At 34.6% G+C, this 20,063-nt stretch overlaps 3 protein-coding genes across 3 annotated transcripts in view; 1 reads left to right on the top strand and 2 right to left on the bottom strand.

Annotated features, from left to right (window-relative positions):
- Positions 1-20,063, top strand: part of MED12L (mediator complex subunit 12L) — a 187,307-nt gene that overhangs the window by 120,668 nt on the left and 46,576 nt on the right. The window contains exons 16-20 of the mRNA XM_070944975.1: positions 12,749-12,896; positions 13,378-13,496; positions 16,238-16,381; positions 17,901-18,064; positions 19,053-19,184. Of these exons, the coding sequence (XP_070801076.1) occupies positions 12,749-12,896; positions 13,378-13,496; positions 16,238-16,381; positions 17,901-18,064; positions 19,053-19,184 (707 nt within the window). The remainder of the gene's footprint in view (positions 1-12,748; positions 12,897-13,377; positions 13,497-16,237; positions 16,382-17,900; positions 18,065-19,052; positions 19,185-20,063) is intronic.
- On the bottom strand, positions 484-1,491 carry P2RY13 (purinergic receptor P2Y13). Its single transcript, XM_070945846.1, has one exon. It carries the CDS (start codon positions 1,489-1,491, stop codon positions 484-486), a length of 1,008 nt encoding a protein of 335 aa, XP_070801947.1.
- P2RY12 (purinergic receptor P2Y12) lies at positions 8,478-9,476 on the bottom strand. The gene has a single exon (XM_070945827.1). The coding sequence runs from the start codon at positions 9,474-9,476 to the stop codon at positions 8,478-8,480; it is 999 nt and encodes a 332-aa protein (XP_070801928.1).

Here is a 20,063-nt window from a genome sequence, read left to right as displayed (position 1 = left end):
TTGGGAGCCTGTTTTCGCTGGCAGAGCGCTCAGGCCACCACAGGTTCCCTGGACACGAGTGGTATCGAGTTGGCCATTCCCACCCTGGCCATGCCCCCTCCACCGCCTCTGAGGTCAAACACAACCCTGATGCAGCCCTCAATGAAATTTGAGTTTGACACCCCTGACCAAAGCTTTGGAGTATAGATCTGTATTCTGTTGTGGAATAATGTTTGGCACTAAACAAAGCTAGTCTCTATTTTCCAGTTTAAGAAAAAAATCTGTTTCTCAAAGAAATGTACTATGATAACAGCACTGTGATCTTCCTTCTGAAATACCTGCAGATAACAAGCATTGTTCTATTTTCCCATATAAAAAAATACACAACTCAAGTATGACATATTAGCCAAGCATAAAGGAACGTTATTTAATCTTTTTCTATTAATAACCTACAATTGGCATTTAAAAACAGTTTCCAAGACTTATTTACTGAAAATAGAACATCTATGTAGATATTCCAGTATCCAATGCCAGGGTTGGACTTTCTTGAATTGGAAAACTGGATTTTTGTAATTTAAAACAAAACACTTTTTCTATAAATTTCCGGCATAAGAACACATATATTAACGGATCCATACATATATTTGCAGTAGCTAACCAGAGAGTGGTTTCTTTGCCTATGAATAATTGATTCTGTTTAGCACAATTCATACTTTGGCCACTTTGGCTAAGAGTATAAGGTACCCGAACAAAATGATAAGGGGCGAAACAGATGAAAAAAACAGCTACAATTATAAACACCTTACTTTTGGCTCTTTGTTTAATTTTACAGTCTGCTATCTTGGTTCTTTTATAAGAGCTATAAATCTTTTTAGCAATAATTACATAAAATAGAAGCATCAAAGTCAGCACGGTATAGAAGATGATTTGACAGATGTAACTGACAGCTTCATGCCATTTCAGTCCCAAGTCACTTTTCAACGAAGCACATTTCCTCACTGGGAGAGAGGTAGCCTCACGGTCTGTCAAAATCACATTGGGTAGGGAGAGGATGAAGAAAAAGAGCCAGACAGACCATGAAATCACTTTAGCTGAAGTGATCTTATGCAACCAGAACTTCCCAAAGGGCTGAATGATCTTGAGAAACCTATCTAAGGAAATAAGTCCAAGCAGCACAATGCTTATATACATGGTCTGGTAAAATATTACAGCTGAAAAACGACAAACAAATGTTTTAAGTTCCAAGAACCCTATTTCTGAGTCTGTGAGAATCTTGAAAGGCAGCATCAGAGTCATGATGGAATCGGAAACCACGGTGTTCTTAAGATACACAATGAAACTCGAAGTGGTTGGAATCTGAGAAAAAGCAACTATAGCCACACTGTTCAGTAGAAATCCCACAAGGAAAAGAATGCTGTACAAAATTGGAAATACAACATGAGATGTCCTGGTATCTCGGGGGCATTGCCCAGAGACGGATGTCCAGTTGGAAGCGTTGATACTTCCATTCATGGTTTAAGCAGGAATCTGGGGAAAATAATATTTATAGAAAGTAAGTACACATAAAGGTTTTACTTAAAAAACAAAGTACAAAAGCAAGAAGACTGGAAAGCACCTAGACTTTACAACAAAATGGAACCATTTTGGATTGTCAGGAGCACTACATACATTTTGATAGCATATATTTTTCATATCAAAAAAGAGGTTTAGTTTTCTATGTGGTTAAGAATTGTGTGAACCCGGTTCTACACTTTGGTGCAAAGTAGACGGATGGGTGAATTTGCTCACATCGGAAAAATGATCTGAGGGTTTTTTTCCCCACAGATATTTCAGAACTATAGAAAGCAAAGCAATATTATTTTTTGACTAACGTTACTTATAGATTATCATATACATTCAGCTCCAGGAATAGAAAATAGATTATTTAAGATAAAAAAATAATAATAATTAAAAAATTACTCACCAGTTTAAAAAAGCATAAAAGTAATGCTGGAAAGGCCTTTTCACTGGTTATCTTCTGGGTTTCATTTGGCAGAGACCTTGAAAAAAAAAGGTGCACAAGAAAATCCTGGCGTTTAGGTTAATTACTTGTGGAAAGAGTTATTCTTCCAATTAGGTAGACCTCCGAGCTGGAAAACTGCTTAAGGCTCAGAACCAGCAGTTTGGCTGAAGAAATGAACTGGCTGCACATTCTGTTTGGCTGTTTTTGTTTCCTAGAAAAGGAAGTTAAAAAGCCAAAGATTTTGGTGGAAATTGTGATAATCCGACTTAATGAATTCACTTTAACAAAAGACAGGATGGAAACTGCATGCATACATTTGGACAGCTGCTAATGTTACACAAATGCCAAATGGGAAATGTGTTTGCCATATTTCTTAACCCATAGTCCCTCCCCCCCCAAACAAAATTACAGATGTGCATTTGTGATACAAATATACATATCTGTATTAAACATACACTGAGAAGTTCAGGTAGAGCCAGTGAAAGAGTAAGCAAAACAAAAGCAATAAAATAATCCCATTGCATTTCTGAATGCAATCTTTCCTTCTTTGTAAGTGATTTCTGAGATTTTGTTGTACATATTGTAAATGCCATCCTGAGAAGGTTCAAGATGGCTGGAAAAACAATCTATCTGAAGCAGAGAGCAGGATCTGTGCCTTTTCTCTAAACAGTAACCCCTCCTGAAGAACACTGTGCTGCATTCATGTACAGTTTTATGTGTATGATAGGATACAGTTGTTGGTTAAAAATTTGGTTGGTTTTCCTATACATTAGTGTGTTATGGGAACCCAGCCTTTACAATTAGTTCATGTTCAATGTTGTATGTGAGTCAAAAAAATGGGTTAATTTATTAAATGGTGAGCGTAATTTCTCTTTCACATCTGGCTATATAGTTTTTATAAACAGCAGCATTTTTCTCTGTGGAAGGTCAGTGGGATTGAAGTCCTTGGATTAGTTGAGTTTGTATCATATTCCTACTTCAAACAGTAAATTAGATGATTAAATGGGTCAGTTTAGATAGCTCAGTATTGTTTTTTTTTTTTATTACTGGCTTTTGAATTTTTACTGAGTTCCAAGTATGTCATAAGCTGTACTTTAAGAAACTTCCTCTTTTCGTAAAAAGACAGATTCTGCTCTGCGCTTCAGACCAGATGGCTTCTTTGGAGCACAGCTATTGATAACTTGGGTGGCCTTAAAATTGTCACATTCTTTCATTTTCTTTCATTTTCTTCCATATTCTCTCTTCCTAACCCATCCAATGGGACTGTTGTCCCATAAGTGAACAGAGAACACTATAAATTCCTCACAATTTAATAATAAATATGATTAAATCATAATCATAATAAATATGATTTAGCCAACCAATCCTGATTTTGTCCAAATTATAAAGAATGCCTTTCCTTGAAATCTTCTTTTTTTTTTTAATTTGATTTATATGCCGCCCTTCTCCGGAGACTCAGGGCGGCTTACAATGCGTTAAGCAATAGCCTTCATACTTTTGTATATTCATACAAAGTCAGCTTATTTCCCCCACAAACTGGGTCCTCATTTAACCTACCTTAGAAAGGATGGAAGGCTGAGTCAACCTTGAGCCTGGTAAGATTCGAACCTGCAGTAATTGCAGGCAGCTGTGTTAATAACAGGGTGCTTTAGACCACTGTGCTACCAAGGCTGCATTGTATGCAGAAGTATTCCACATATGCACTGACTAGCAACCTATTAGTATTTTCTCAACTGAAAATCTCACAAGAGATGTTATATCCCATCCCAAATAAGTAAAATGGCTAAAATTAATGAAATATTTCCTATGGAAATAACACATTTGAAAACTCTTTTAAAATTTTTATGACCTTAGGTATTTCTCTCTATAGCTTGGTAATAATAATAATAATAATAATAATAATAATAATAATAATAATAATAATGATGATGATGATGATGATGTTAATGATCCATAAGGCAAGAATAAAATTGCTTACCTCTCTGTGAAGAAGTACTGGACTGGCGTTAGACTTTGAAATGTAGACAGAAAAACTTAGTTTCGTAAGCAGTTTTGCTGTAGGTTTGTTCCTCCTTTTTCACAAGCCTGGCTTCTCTCTCTCTAAAACATCTTCCCCACTTCCCTCTATCTGGATCAGATGTTACAAATCTCAAGAAAAATATTCAAACACAAAATATTTGGAAGTATCTTACTCAATATGAAACTCTTTCTATCTACAGAAAAAGAAACACAGATGGCATGAAACATGGAACTGAGTTTGGCTAAACCTAACAACCAAGAAAAGAATGCTGGGAAAAACTGATAACAGGGGCAGGAAATAAGAAAAATAAGGAATAAGAAAATAAGAAAAAAATAAGAGATAAGAAAAAAATGGAAGTATAATATCGAATGACTGTGTATTTCTGTGTGTTCTTTTCAATGATTATTTTTAATTGGTAGTTTTGAGGATTCTAAATAATGTAAGAAGTCTGTAGAATAGTGGATGTTGAATAGCAGTTTGTGTTCCATACAGTTGTAATGGCTAATGTCCACAGAGTGACTCAATTTTCTTTGTATTCGTTTCTGCTTGCCTTTATATTTTTAGTTCTGTACAAAGATTCTTATTTTGCATGACAGAAGATAACAATTTTTTCCATCCAAATACCTCCAATTGATGTTATTTACAAAATGACAGTGACCAATTTTTCTTTCTAGGTCACATAAAAATGTTTATGGAAATAAGTGGAAGTGTTGGTGCACTGTAGAAAATATTCTTTCCATTGACTAGTTCTAGAAAGTGAAAATCCTGTTTTGTGTCTCAGCAATACCTAAAGAAAGAAAACAGTGATGACAGAAGAACATTTTCAATTGTATCACCCTATTTTCAAAGTTGTCGAAAGAATTTTACCGAAAGCAACATAATTTTTCCCCAATACCATCGATTGTATGTGCTTTTAGTATATGTTCATGTTATCCTGGTTTCCTAACTCCTTACCAAAAAGTGTATTTTACTGTACACTGTACCTTGGTCCTCACCATTAATTGGTTCTAGGAAGCATGATGAGTACCCAAAATGACAGATACCAAACAATTTTTTCTCATAAGGACTAATGTGGTGAGTCACAAGCCAACTAGCCCTGACAAGTTCTACCTTGTGCATTGAATAACAAACAAATGATGAGTACTGGGACAATTTTTTTGCATCAAAATAAATTGATTAACAAATTCAATGAGTTTCAAAGCAGTTGAGTACCACTGTATTTTTATGAGATTTTTAAATTTGTAAGCCATTGAGGAGCAGATGAAAGCAGATAGTGAAGACAACCCCCATCCCACAATATTTAGACTAAACAGCACCATTGTGCATTGAGTGGATAAAAATATTTGGCACGATGAATATATCTTTAATAAAAAATGAATAAAAAAAGAAAATATTAGGACAGGGACGGTAGGTACGCTGGTGCGCTTATGCACGCCCTTTACAGACCTCTTAGGAATGGGGTGAGGTCTACAGGAGACAGTCTAAGGTTAAAGTTTTGGGGATTTGGGGAAGAAACCCCAGAGTTAGGTAGTGCATTCCAGGCGTTGACAACTCTGTTACGGAAGTCGTATTTTCTGCAGTCTAGTTTGGATTGATTTACCATGAGCTTGTATCTATTGTGTGCTCTTGTATTGTTTTGGTTGAAGCTGAAGTATTCATTGGCTGGTAGGACATTGTAGCAGATGATTTTATGTATTTTAGGTCAGACCGAAGACGTCAAAGTTCTAAGTTGTCTAAGCCCAAAATTTCGAGTCTGGTGGCATAAGGTATTTTGTTGCGAGCAGAGGAGTGGAGGACTCTTCTTGTGAAATATCTCTGGACTCATTCAATTGTATTAATGTCCGATATGCAGTGCGGGTTCCAGACAGATGAGCTGTATTCAAGAATTGGTCTGGCAAAAGTTTTGTATGTCCAAGTTTGCAGTTCAATATTACCGGAGAAGAAACCACGCAAGATTAGGTTAACAACTCTTAATGTTTAATGAATGACTGAGTTGTGTTCATTGGGATTTTTGAAGGGATATTAAATGTAGCCTAATTCTCCAAATATTTTTTTTAACTGAGGCTTTTGCAAAGATTTTGCATTTCCGTTTCTTCACATAAAAGTGAAACTATAATGTTTTTTTTTTTGCATATTATTCAATGAAATAGGTATTACAGTACTTACAGATCAAGCAATAGATATTACAATGCATGTATTATTCAGGTTAGAAAACAACTACTGTGTCCTTGCAATAAGTTTCACCCTAAATGAACTTATAAACTTTGTTTATATCAATATTTCTATTCAAATCAGGTGGATTGCAACCAGAGTTAGAAGGACTGCTTAGCTGACATCAAGCTTCAAACGTTGATATCCATCATGTTGTGATTAGGTTTTCATGTCTGTTTTTTAATTGGTTCCACTTGTGTCTTATTTCCTTTTGGGTGTTTTTTTTTTAAATATTCAAGCTACAACCTAGAACTGCTTTCATTTCCCATTTATTTAATTTCCTAATTCCTCTACCATTATCCTACACAGCAATTTCTTCAAGCAAAACAATGGTCAAAACTGTTCCCCAGTAATTTGTGAATTTGATAAATTAATTGCCCATCATGCAAACATATTATGCAAGATTTCTAAACCAACTTCATATTGTGACTTGACATTTGATGTTTGTGACTTTTGCAATTGTAGTTTGCCATGATTGTCTTACTTATAATTTCCTACTTCACAGTTTTTTTCAGTAATTAGTTAGCAATTGATTACCATTATCATCTCAGTAAAATTCAATTTTATATTGTGTGTTACATGACATCCATACCAGAATTATAATTAATTTATATATTTAAAAAAATGAAATTGAAGAACATGAAGACATTTATTCATCTTAAGAAAGCAATTTAGAAAAAAAGGCTTACTAAGCAGATTTTTCTTTCTTTCTTTAAAAGGCATATTTTCTGTTATGCAGGGTTTCCCCCCCCCCCCAAAAAAAATATTACATCATTTAACAAAAATAAATTATATGGGACATTATTTTATTTCTTAAATCATTTTTTTGAAGGCACTCAAACAGTAATTTTGATATTGATGTTTATTGATATAAAGTCCTGAAAAAAAATCTATGTGGTCACTAAATATCATAGATTTGATGGTACAGTTCATAGTCAGACACTAATATATAGCAAATAAGATATTATTCTAAAGTAAAAATAATAGTATAGCCTTATAACGTAATACTCATAAAGTAATACTTATAGTAATGCTTATTATGTGTTCTTAAATACTTAATGGTAGTAGATTGTTATAAATAAAACTAGGTGCCTCTTTTCCATACTTTGGGGGGAAATGATTTATAATAAATAACTGCCAGCATTATTTAGTTTTATTAACTAAATAAACTACCAAGTTATATATTAAAATTGCTTGGTTAGTTTACATACTGTAAGTACCCTATTTTTCAGAGTATAAGATGCACTGGAGTATAAGACGCACCTTAGTTTTTGGGGAGGAAAATAAGAAAAAAGCTGATTGGTGGGTGGATCGGCTCCTAGAATACCCCCAATCAGCTGTTCCCAGAGATGAATTTTAGCAACAGATTCCTTGGTTGTGAGCTCTGTGCCTTGCTTTATTTTATTTATTTATTTATTTATTTTGCGTCTCTGAAACTTCTGAAACTCTGTTTTTTTTCCTGCCTCTGAAAGCCTCCGAAACAGAGCTTCAGAAAAAAAGCCTCTGAAGCTCTGTTTGGGAGCTTCTTTTCTGAAGCTCTGTTTGGGGGCTTCTTTTCTGAAGTTTCGTTTCTGATGCTTTTTTCACCCTCTGAAACCTCTGTTTGAGAACCACCCTCTGTTTGGGTGTAGCTACATTCGGAGTATAAGAAGCACCCAGATTTTCACCCCCTTTTTTGGGGAGGGGAAAGTGTGTTTTATACTCTGAAAAATATGGTAATCCAAGGAAGACAGACTTCTAATTAATCCAGAAACAAAGGGCCCAAGGTGAAAAAATTGATGCATCAATTGAGGCATCAATTTATGCCTTTCTGAAGGGAAAGGGAGTTGAAGGTGTTGATTATTAGAGTGTCTGGGAACTAGACCTTAAAAAGGTCTAGTTCTTCTGGATTGAAGATTTTGAAACATCTTTTTCTTTTTAAGTCTATAGGATTTCTGAGTGATGTCTACTTATCATTATCACTGAACTTCTTTAATAGTCATCTACTTTTTTGTATACTTAGTGCTCCCTGCCTTCCTCTAAAGAGCCTTTTTCTTTAAGTATACAGAATTTTTGTTACTGTCCAATTCATTTTTTCTTAGTGTGAATCAATCTTTCTAGCTATGATATTAAAAGAAAATGCAGCAGCAATAATTCTGTAGCTGATTGTTAGTATCATGTGTGTGATTCCTGATTTCTGTAAAACCAAGAAAGACGAATTTCTATTAGAAAATATAACTTGCATCAGAGTGATACAAACTATATTTGGCTAGGTTTTTTGTTTATCTACATTGGTGTCTCTTGATCTGTAGTTTCTCTACTATGATCCTCTCTTGTTTTCTTTAAACATTTATGCAAATTATTTAAAAGAGACTTTCTAAATGATTTGCAGAGGGCAAAATAAATGAATGGGTCTAAGCATGCATTCAAGGAAGTCAACCACAAAGTGGTCTCTTTTATGTAAAACAAAATATTCTGGGTTGAACACTGAAAAACATCTCTGGTTTGGCTCAGAGTATAAGGAATTCTAGCAAAATGGAAAGGAACAAAGCAGACAAAAAATACACCAATAATTATGAAAATCTTGATATTCACAGTCTTCTTGTTTGCCTTTCCCAAACGTCTTGTTCTTTTGTAGGAGTTGTACAGTTCCCGGCCAATGAGTATGTAGCATACAACTATGATAACAAAATTAATCCAGAAGATAAACTGGCAAATATATGCAACGATTTCATGCCATAGTAATCCTAAGGAAGATTTTAGGTCAGCACATTTCTTCACATTCTCATATGTTGGTTTCTTGTCTGTCAAAATCATGTTTGGGAGGGAAACAGAAAACATGAAAACCCAGATAATTATAGACAAAATCTTGGCTGCTGGTACTTTGTCAATTCTTGATGATTTGAAAGGTTTGACAGTCTTCAAATATCGATCAATCGTTATAAGTCCAAAAAAAATAATGCTGATGTACATGGTGAAGTAAAATATGACCTGAGTCACCTTGCAAACAAACCCTCTCAATTTCCAGGAAGTCAGTTTTGCATCACTGAGAATTTTGAATGGAAACGTTAATACCATCAGGATGTCAGAAATCACTATGTTTTTGAGAAAGACAATGAAATTTGATTTGCTGGGGATCTGGAAAAAAACTCCCATGGCCAAGCCATTCATGATTATGCCAGTAAAGAAGATAATAGTATATAACAAAGGAAAGAGAACTTGATTCATCTTGCTATCTGTGGTGCAGTTGCTGCTGTTTTCAGGAGGGCTGTAGTCTAGTCCCATTGTAGCTTTAATTGCTTTCTACCAAAACAAAACAAGCACATTAGTCATAAATGTCAGCTATTTTAATTAATGCTTCAATCCAGTATTTTTAAATTCTCTCTGTATACAAGTAACAGCATGAATAGCTTTTTAATATAGAACTTATGGTATAGAACAGTGATGGCTAACCCTTTCCGGGCTGAGTGCCCCAGTTTAACTCCGCCATGCATGCACACGCACCTCCTGCTGGCCAGCCAGTATTCACATCTCTGCTGCGCATACACAGGGGTAGGGCACATGTGGGGAGACTGTGCGTGTATGTGCTGGGAGGGCAGGGCGCATGTGGGGGCCATGCACACATGTGCGGGTGTGGGATGGATGGGGGGCACACACACATTGCATTTTGGGGGTTTGGGTGCGCACACATGCATTTGTGCATGTGTGCGCAGGCTTTGGGCACTTGACCCGGAAAGGGTTAGCATCACTGTCATGTTTGTTATGAATTCTAGGAACTGAAAATGCAACCCACATGGGAGGCATTAGTTTGGGAAAGGCATTGCTGAAAATAATCTGCATGTATAGGAATTACAAATTCAAGAAGACCCAATGAAATAATCTTGCAAATAAATAATTGGTAGTTAGGTTTACAGCCCTGTAATTCAGAGAATAAGCATATAAAATACACCCTGTTTCAAGAACCCACATAACTCAGATTCTAAATGAAAAACTTCAACCAGTTTTATTGTTATAATGTGTTGCTCAGAAAGTAATGTACTCACATGGAAGAACAATATAATTAACTTGAAGGAATGTCAGTATAGTCAAAAAATAAAGAAATTATGACGGCAAAATCACTGGACTCGGAGACCTTTTAATAGGAATCCTAGTGCTGCATCTCTTTCATAAAACAAACAGAAGAAAACTCATTTTAGTCAGTTCAAGTCAAAAATTTTCCAGCTGTGTTATATATCTTTACTTTGATAGGCAAAGTTAATTAATGCAAGTGTAACTGGGCATACACAAATACACGTGAATGCTGTTTTGTCCACTTATTTCAAACACACGTATTTAAGACATGTTTATATTTAAGATACATATTAAGTAAATGTTTGAAACCTCAGGATTTTATATATCTTGTCCAAAATAAACTGAAGTAAAAATGTGTTTACTTTTAGAAGACATAGAGTGAATTGTTGTTGGACTTCAGAACAACAGAAATATCCGTTGTAGCTAGGATTTTACTTTCAACATTACAGAATTACAGCAAAACAAAATATCAATAATCAGAGGGTTTTAAAAGATTAAAATGTATATACTGAACTGTTTGCTTCTGCAAATCATACAGAAAGGTCTATTGAACAGAGTGGGAATGCATACTAAAATTACAATGAAAAATATGAAATTACCTTAAGTGTCTGGATTTTCCTTCATTGGAAAATTACCTTTCCTGGAAACAAGGGTTTCCTGATCTGTTTTCCTCTCTTTTTATTTTGGATTGACTGTTTACTCCAAAATAAGACTTATATAGCAAACTCCATCAGCAGAGATTGTTCTTGCAAAACAGAAGTGTAAGAACTGAGTGAGTCAGAACACATATGGGGAAGTAAAGGGTTTAATTTTACTTTTTCCCTTTAAACAGCTGGAATATAATCAATTAGAAAGCAGAGGGAGGGCTTCAGTTTTTCTACACTTGCTGTCCTGCATCATAATAATAGAAGGTTTTCTGATTAAGAAAATAATTTAAAAATATATTTTATAGCCTGGTGTCATTATTCCTTTAGACTTGACTAGAAGAGCGCTCATGTAAGCTAGTAGAGTCTGGCACTAATCAAATCAAATTAAACAATACTTCTGAAAAACAACCAAAAATACTCACCATAATATAATTTAAAAGCTTTTGGCAGGGTAGCTCAACGACATTAGTGAAATGAATGGCTTTCTGATTAGTAAAAGATAAGAGTACCTCTTTTCAGAATGGATTCAATACTGTATTTTTTTGTGCATTTTTTATTATTGTGAAGCCTTGTTTTAAGGTATAATCTGTTGTGCAAATTTATAAGCCCTGCACAAACTTCTGTTGATCAGAGTTATGATCTGCTAATATTTTATCATCATCAAGATGAATTTTCAAATTTTCGTTGAAATGAAGAATATTTGTGCATGGCTAACCATTATTATGTTGGTTGGCATTGTTGGAAGTTGTACATAGGAAGGCTTATGATGGAATATATGAAATAGAATCTTATACATTCTGAAGAACCCTCCCAATCAGATTAAGAGTAGCCCCAGCTTGGGTTCACAAAAGGTTCAATGCATTTACTTTCTTTGAAATAATATTTAAAGACTACTGCTTCTAAATATAAAGGTCTTAACTTTTGTGTTCATTATATTTTTAAAGCCTCTCCTCTCCCCCCCCCCCCCGTCTCCTCTCCTTTCCTCATATTCAATCCTGGTGACTTCCATGCAGTTTTCTTGGCAAGATTTCAGAAGTGGTCTTCCATTACTTTCTTGTACAACCAAAAATAACCAAGCTGGCTCCTGTGCTTAAGGGAGGACTAGAACCTGTGCCTTCCTCACTCCTGTTCTATCATCAGACTGCATGGCCTCGCTATATTATACTATATCATTGTTTTTAGTATGCATGAACTGAACATAAAGGTTTACTTGTATATATAGTAGTGATGGTGCTGGATTTGTACCTTTCCCCTGACTATTTTCTGTTCATTTTCTCTTCCATTGTGGTCTTCTACATTGGTTGAAGCATCCTGAAGATTTTGGGAATGTTCTAGGGCAGATGTCCCCAACCCCCAGTCTGTGACTCAGTAATGATATGCTGCCTGTTGGGAACCAGGCCGTGCAAGCAGTGGATGAGCATGCAAACATTCATTTGCGCATGTCATGACATTAGGTTGCAAGCGCAAAACATCCCTCCTTACCCCACACCACTGCTGCTCCCCATCCACTGCCACTACTCCCAATCTGCTAAGCCAGAAAGGTTAGGGACCACTGTTCTAGGGAAAATAAGGAACTTGCTTAAAATTATGTTGTTCTCATGCCTTTGCTTAAAATATTCAGTTGGTCAGAACTTTCATTACTGAAATAATGTCAAATCCAATATAATAGCTATTTTCAAGGGGTCTGCCTTTGCTATTCTAGTACCACAGATTAACTTTTATTTCCATAATTCCCAGACAGTCAGTTCTTCATAGAAAAGCCATGCAGAAATAGTATCTTATCATTAGAGTATCAGTATTTTATTTGTCAATACCTTTTGTTTCTTTTCTGACTAACAGGATGAATCATCAAGTCATGAATATAACCAGCGCATGATACTTCTTTATGGAGTTGGAAAGGAACGTGAAGAGGCCAGGCATCAACTGAAGAAGATTACCCGAGATATTCTGAAAATCCTAAATAAGAAAAGCACTTCTGAAATGAGTGGTAATTAACTAACTGTTGATGCTTATTTTGCAGTGCATAGAATAGCACAGTTGTGGATTGAGAAGGGGTACCTTTATAAAGTTTGCAAGTTTTTAATGAGAATTACGCTTTTGAAAATAACTATTTTAAGACTGCTGTGAAGCATAACATGTAAACCAATTATAAGTAGCTTGCAATTGTTTTTTATAACCAAATTAGAAAATGTAAGCATATACTATAAAGGGGGAGACTTTCTTACAAGAATTTACTGTATCGTCCTGAAGCCACTTATATGAACTTTGTAAGATTGTAAATTGAAAAGCATGGTGTTTTTTTTTTTTTAAAAAAGAAGCTGGTTTTCCATACCAGATTGCAATGTAATTTCATATTCTTGATTCTGAAATATATTTAAATAGAGATGATTTTTTTTAAAAATAAAATTTGCTTTTGATGTAACATATGACTTTTATTTACTGCAAAGCATAACAGACATATGTTTTAGGTGGCGATGAAGGGCAAAAAGTCAGGAAGAACAGACAAGAGGCATTTCCAACTTTAGAGACTGTATTTACAAAACTTCAGCAGCTCTCATACTTTGACCAGCATCAAGTGACAAGTCAGGTACTTCTAAGCTGCTATTGATGACAGAAATTGCATTGAAGTTAGAACGTAATATACTATAATATACATGCAGTATAAAATGGAAATTGTGGAGAGGAAAAAAGTTCATCACAGGGAAAGAACTGCTAGATGAGTACAACAGGGCTAAATTAATGAATACAAATTTGTGTGTGTGTTTCTGGGTATACAAAAAAGATTGGCCTATGAGGAGATGCTAGAAAATGGATTTTAGATGAGTGGGTGGTAATACCAAGAGAACATTTTAGACTAACCTACTAAACTTACTAACTTTTGAATCACGTTTAATTGTTAATTCGTCTAGAAAGGGGTGTCAAACTCAAGGCCTACGGGCTGGATCTGGCCCATGGGGTGGTTAGACCTGGCCCACAGGCCATCCTAGAAACAGTGAGGGACCAGCCTGTGGTGCCTCTGCCAGCGAAAATGGAGGTCCATTTTTGCTGGCAGAGTACTCGGGCTACTACAGGTGCCCCTGACACAAGTGACATCGAACTGGCCGTGCCCACCCAGACCCCTGAGGTCAAACACAACCCTGATGCGGCCCTCAATGAAATTGAGTTTGACACCCCTGATCTAGAATACTTTAAATGGAGTTTCCCTATGTCATTTTAAATCACAGCTGCTAGGAACAACGTGTCTTGATTCATACTACAGACTTCACTAGAAAATTAGCCCTAGCCTGCGTGTTTTGTGAATAGCTGGAGGTGCTTGCTTTGATGCCAAACACAAAAGAAAAGAGACACAGCAGCATTGCAAGCTTATTCCTGTAATACTTTAATTGTATTTCAGCAGTAGAATAGCGTGTAAATCAGACATTCTCACCACACTAAATCTTTATGGTGATGTTGAAAAAAATTAAAAGAATTTAAAATTGTTCTAGGCCTGAGCTAGGAAGAATGTCAGTGCTGGTACATTTTTGTCTTTTTGGACAAAGGGTGGAAAGTCGAATTTTGTACTGACTGCAAAACTTAACTTAAGGAAAGTAGGGCAGGTTGGAGGAAGAAACAGCTGAAATTTGGAGAATGTCATTGTTAAACTTGGTGTGAGTTAAGATTCATGTTTTCCACTAAATACCATGAGAAAAGCATATAGAACTACCACAGAATAATTATGCAGGAATATTATAAAATTACAAAATTACAAAGAATGTCTGCAATTAGAATGGGGGCTAACTTTAAAATCTGCTTTTTAATAAAGTTATTAATTATTATTGTTTTGGATAGATAGAATTAGGTAACATTTGTACTTACGTTTCTACTTACAGCAAGAATAAATTTCACACAAATAGGTGAAGTAAAAATAATTTTGGATTTGGAAGAAGTAAACTCATGAATCAATGGCAAATCATTTCTATATTATGTTAGGCAAAATGTATCCATTAAATCAGGAGTTTAGCTTTATTTGAAAATTTAAAGTAATAATAATGTGATCTGTTGCAAGAAATCTGTTTAATTTCAGACACTTGATTAGAATTATTTTGTTGCTTTGGAAATAACTAAATGTTATTTCTTATGACTATTTTATGCTCATCATTTAGATAAGTTTTCTAAATATAAACAACTGATTCTCACCTACTGCAAGCATTTTGATTTAAAGATAAACTTTAAAATCTAACAGTTTCCTTAGATCCATCATATACTGCAATGGATATCTATCTATCTATCTATCTATCTATCTATCTATCTATCTATCTATCTATTAATTTTTATCACACAACTCCAGGCAGTGTTGATATATATTAAAATCTCCTACCTACTATAACATAGAATAAAATTCTAATCTCCCAACCTCATTAAAACACAGTATATTAAAAAAAATAGCAGCAGCTGAATGACCATTAATTTTTGAAACTTGCTTTCATATATATGCATATATGTATGATTTTGAGTCATTCTTGGTTCCTGGTGACATTCTAGAGAAGGACCTGCAGTTTTGTGTTGAATTATATTTTACCAACAAAGAAATAAAGGGAGAAGGCGCCTGGATTGGGACTGAAAGGCGAAAGCGGACGCAGTATACTCCGTCCCCTTAGTTGGGTAGACCAGGTTGCCCTGATAGACCAGTCTCACTGGAAAAAATACTTGACTTGCAGTTTTCTTTGCAACAATTTTCAGAACTGGTTTGCCATTGCCTACTTCCTAGGGCAAAGAGAGAGTGACTGGCCCTAGGTCACTCAGCTAGTTTTCTCCATAAAGCAGAACTGGAATGTACATTGTTCCCATTTTTTTAGCCCAGTGCTTTTAACCACTACATCAAACTGATTGTCATTTGAATTATTTAGATGGAAGAATACATTTCTATTCCCCCTAAAATAATTCTGGGCAAACAAGTAAAATGTCTTCCAGTTTCAAATCTGCTCCAAACAAGATAGGACCATAGTTTATTGTCCCATCTGGTATTATCTGGAAATCATTTCATCAATAAACAGAAGCCATGAAAATATACACTCTAGAAATAAATTCCTTTTAATACATCCAGCATCCACCTTTTTCCAGAGCTTCAAAGCATCAACTCATTCATGAAGCCTAATTTTCAGATACAGACTCTTTGTAGAAATTCAGTTGCACCTTGGGCTACAATTTGAAAGTCTGAATTAAATTCTCTATAATCTTATAACTCCATACCACCCCTTACAGTTATGCATATATATGCTTGCTAATTCTTTGCTGTACTGGTTCCCACAATGCTTCACTTTGCTAATGGGTCTGTTTGTTTTTAAACAGATCTCCAACAATGTTCTGGAGCAGATTACTAATTTTGCATCAGGAACATCATACCATCTTCCACTAGCTCATCACATAGAATTTATCTTTGATCTAATGGAACCTGCTTTAAATATTAATGGACTTATTGACTTTGCTGTTCAGGTACCTGAAATGAAGTTTATATATACATATTTATTTAAACTATTTTATTCCAAGACCTTTTAAGAAAACTACAAAATATTTAAAACAATACTTTCAATAATTGGACAGAGACTTGCTAAGTTCCCCTCATTCCATTTTATTAATATGGAAGTCTCTCTCTCTCCTGCTGTTTTAAAACTCCTAGCCAGTTTTAAAGGAATAAATGCAATCTATAGAATGTTCACTTCCCAATCAGCAGAATTTTATTCTGCATGGACCACATTAGGATCTTGTAAAATAATTAAGATATTACAAGATAGAAGAAAAGAATTCATACCAAATTTAGCTGGCCAGCTTCAGACACTACAGCACTGGGCACCTGTGTCCATGGGGAGAGAGTGGGATCCAAAAAGGCAAAATAACAGTTGCAGCAGCATCCACTTTGCATGTTCATGTGTCATCAACCACATACAAATGTAGTGGGCTTTTTTTTTTGCCTCTTCCTGTGAATGCCAGTGATATTGTGATAGTGACTTTAACAATAAATTTGCAAATGCCAGTTTGCATGCATCCCAATGGCATGATAGCTTATTTCCATTCTCAGCTAAAATAAGGCAAAGTTTCTAGTACCTTTGTGAAGTGAAGGTACTTCACAAAGAGTAAAGGTTCTTCACGAAGAGTAAAAATGGCTTTCATTCCTGAAGTCAGGAAACTACATAGCATTTAGAGTAATAATTGCAATACTATGCTCTATCCAACTCCAGTAATAGAATTTTTTGTGCTAAGAAATATCTAAACCTAGAATTTGTTTCTGAGAGTTGAAGTATTTCAGATTCGCTTCACTTTTTGTATACTTTAATGATTAGAAAATCTTTTTTTGAAAGAGAACAAATAGAAGATATAGAACTTTGAGAGAAAGGTCAAAGACGTCTCAGATGAGGCAAGATCCTTGTGAATTATTCACTTGCTTGAGGGTATTTATATTTCTGTCCAAAACCTATTACATTTTTAATGCATCTCTTTGAAAAAAAAGGGATTGCAACACTGTAAGAGCATTTATATATCACAGGAAGCCAGAATTAAGGCCTTCTAAGCTATAAGCAATGAGTATCAGTGTAGGAGTGTCAGATCAATGTGATGATGCTTTCTGACTCCCAAGTGCTCATGGGAACATCTATACAATACTATAGATCCATAAAAATCCATGTTATATGAAAGGCTTCAGCTGTGGTTTCTTGAACATGTCATTTAGATCAATAATTAAGTCGTCTTGTTCTTGGTTGAGGTAATATTCTAAATAAACTATGGATACAACTACAGTATATGTAAAAGAAGGCACTTCTTTTAGTGGATGTGATCAAATTAGTGTGCACTAAGGTACCTTTTGATTAGGATTTGATTAGGAAGCCAGATTTTTTACGACGTGAAACCACTCTATATCCACTTAAATAGTTCAGCATTGACAAACAACTACAATGCAATTCTGTGGCATTTAGATTTAGAGAGGAATCCTAAAGCGATATTTAACCTTTTATTTTAGCTGCTGAATGAGCTGAGTGTGGTGGAAGCTGAACTACTACTGAAGTCATCCAGCCTGGCAGGAAATTACACAACTGGACTGTGTGTTTGCATTGTAGCTGTGCTAAGGCATTATCATGCTTGCCTCATTTTGAATCCAGATCAAACTGCTCAGGTTTTTGAAGGGTTTGTAGTAGTAATGTTTTTCAAACACTACTTAGTTTTCTAATGTTAGTATGTTCAGTTTGTAATTAGGATTCAGTATTATTAGAGAGTTTGATGGGAAATTTAACACCTTTGTGTAATCAGAAAGGCAGAAACTTAATAGAATTAGAAATGCAAATACCATTATTTTCCCAATCTAAGATTTTAAAGTGCCTGAAATAGCCTTATCTCTCAGCTAATGACTTCTTCCAAAAGTGATTTGAGAAGAAAGATCTGAATTCTAGTTTAATAGATACATTTACAATGTGTTGGACAGGATACATTTCCACATATATGAATTCTTGGTTTTATATATTTGAATTCTTTTTTGTGATTCTATAAATGTTATTTTTATTACTTTATTAGTCTTAAAAATAATATATATATATATACTCAGATGTTCTTTTTATAACCAGATTAGTGTTAGCTAAATTGATTGAAGAGACTGTGTGTTTTGTGAGTTGATTGACTTGCATACCAGCTATTATGGCTTAAAGAGTATCAAAATATTTGTAGTATAGACAGATCCATAACATAGCTAGGGTGGGTATACAGAACCTTGTTTTAGACTCGGGTTGTATCTAGTTTTAGAGTTGAGTTCCAGCAAGCCAAGATAAATCTAAAATTGAATTAAATAATAATTATTAAGTAATTATATACATTTAATTTCATTACTTCCTGTGCACTTGATTATTTCTGCTATCATCACTTTTACAGTTATAATTTTCTGGCAACCTTTGAAAAGGCTTTACAGTAGAGGGTCATAGATAGCTCCAGGCCCATAAGTTGCAAATTCTTCATCTGGTTTGTACACAGCTGTATTTCTAGAATTAAATATAAATATTATTCCCTGTCTTGGAAATTCAGAGTAGGTTTTAAGACCATATTCAACCCTATAGTTTTAAATCATGTGAAAGGACAGTACTGTTACTGACTTCTAATGTTTAATAATGAATTTATCTTTCTATAGATTATGTGGTGTGGTCAAACACATAGTCAATCCATCAGAATGCTCTTCCCCCGAAAGGTGTATTTTAGCCTACCTGTACGATCTCTATGGGTCCTGTAGCCATCTTAGAAGCAAATTTGGAGATCTTTTCAGGTTAGTAGTAACAACTTATACTTTGCTTTATATTTCAACTAACCTTATGCAACAATCTTCACCAGTCTGATATCTTTCAGATGTACTGGATCTATAGTTTCTGGAATTTGAATTAATAAAATCAATCCCAATACATGAATACATTTATGAAGTATAAAAAAGATCATTTAGATGCTTTCATTTTGACTTAGATAGGCACTTCCACACAAAATGTTTTATATGTTTTCAGTTACAATTTCCTATTACTGACATTTTTATATATTTTACTCAGTCTTTGCTAACACATTTTAATATGTATTTTCTTAATACCTATATTTTGTATGCACATATACTGTTACCTGTTTTAATGTTTGTTCTTACAAATAAATTCTTTCTAAGATATGACAGAAACATTTCTGTCTGGCAATTGATATACCTATTCTGGTTCTGCTATGGATATTTTTATTCCATCCTTGTTTATCAATAGACTTTACAGTTAGAAGAAAGCAGTAAATGATTTTTTTAAAAGAAATGGTTTAGAAAGAGATAGAATTTGGGAATTTTCTGTTTAATATTTTAGACGTATTTTCTTGGACTTGAAAGTTTCCCCCAAAAGTTCCCTTCAGATTACTTAGGATTTCAGTTCTAGAGATTTCCAGGCAAATTTCTTATTATGAATTATGAATTGTGAAACCTGTATACAACTCGGAGAACGTAGTATAAGACATACACATTATTAAAGAAAAGGATTGCACAGTATAATAATAGATTTCAGTTAATATTTTACTTCAACCTTTTTCTGTTTTCTAATAGATTCACAAATAGGACCAGTTTCTCTGAGATGTTTGTCCATAAGTAAATGTATAGCTATCCTAATATTAATATGTAGCCATCCCACAG

This window comes from Pituophis catenifer, unplaced genomic scaffold (assembly GCF_029215685.1).
Source record: "Pituophis catenifer annectens isolate HBS135680 unplaced genomic scaffold, rPitCat1.0.hap2 SCAF_6, whole genome shotgun sequence".
Taxonomy (NCBI): domain Eukaryota; kingdom Metazoa; phylum Chordata; class Lepidosauria; order Squamata; family Colubridae; genus Pituophis; species Pituophis catenifer.
Note: the sequence above shows the minus strand (reverse complement) of the source record. Positions and strands in the feature narration are given on the sequence as shown.

Excerpts from the sequence above, each read along its gene's own strand:
- P2RY13 (XM_070945846.1), bottom strand. The coding sequence starts at position 1,491 with ATGAATGGAAGTATCAACGCTTCCAACTGGACATCCGTCTCTGGGCAA.
- P2RY12 (XM_070945827.1), bottom strand. The coding sequence starts at position 9,476 with ATGGGACTAGACTACAGCCCTCCTGAAAACAGCAGCAACTGCACCACA.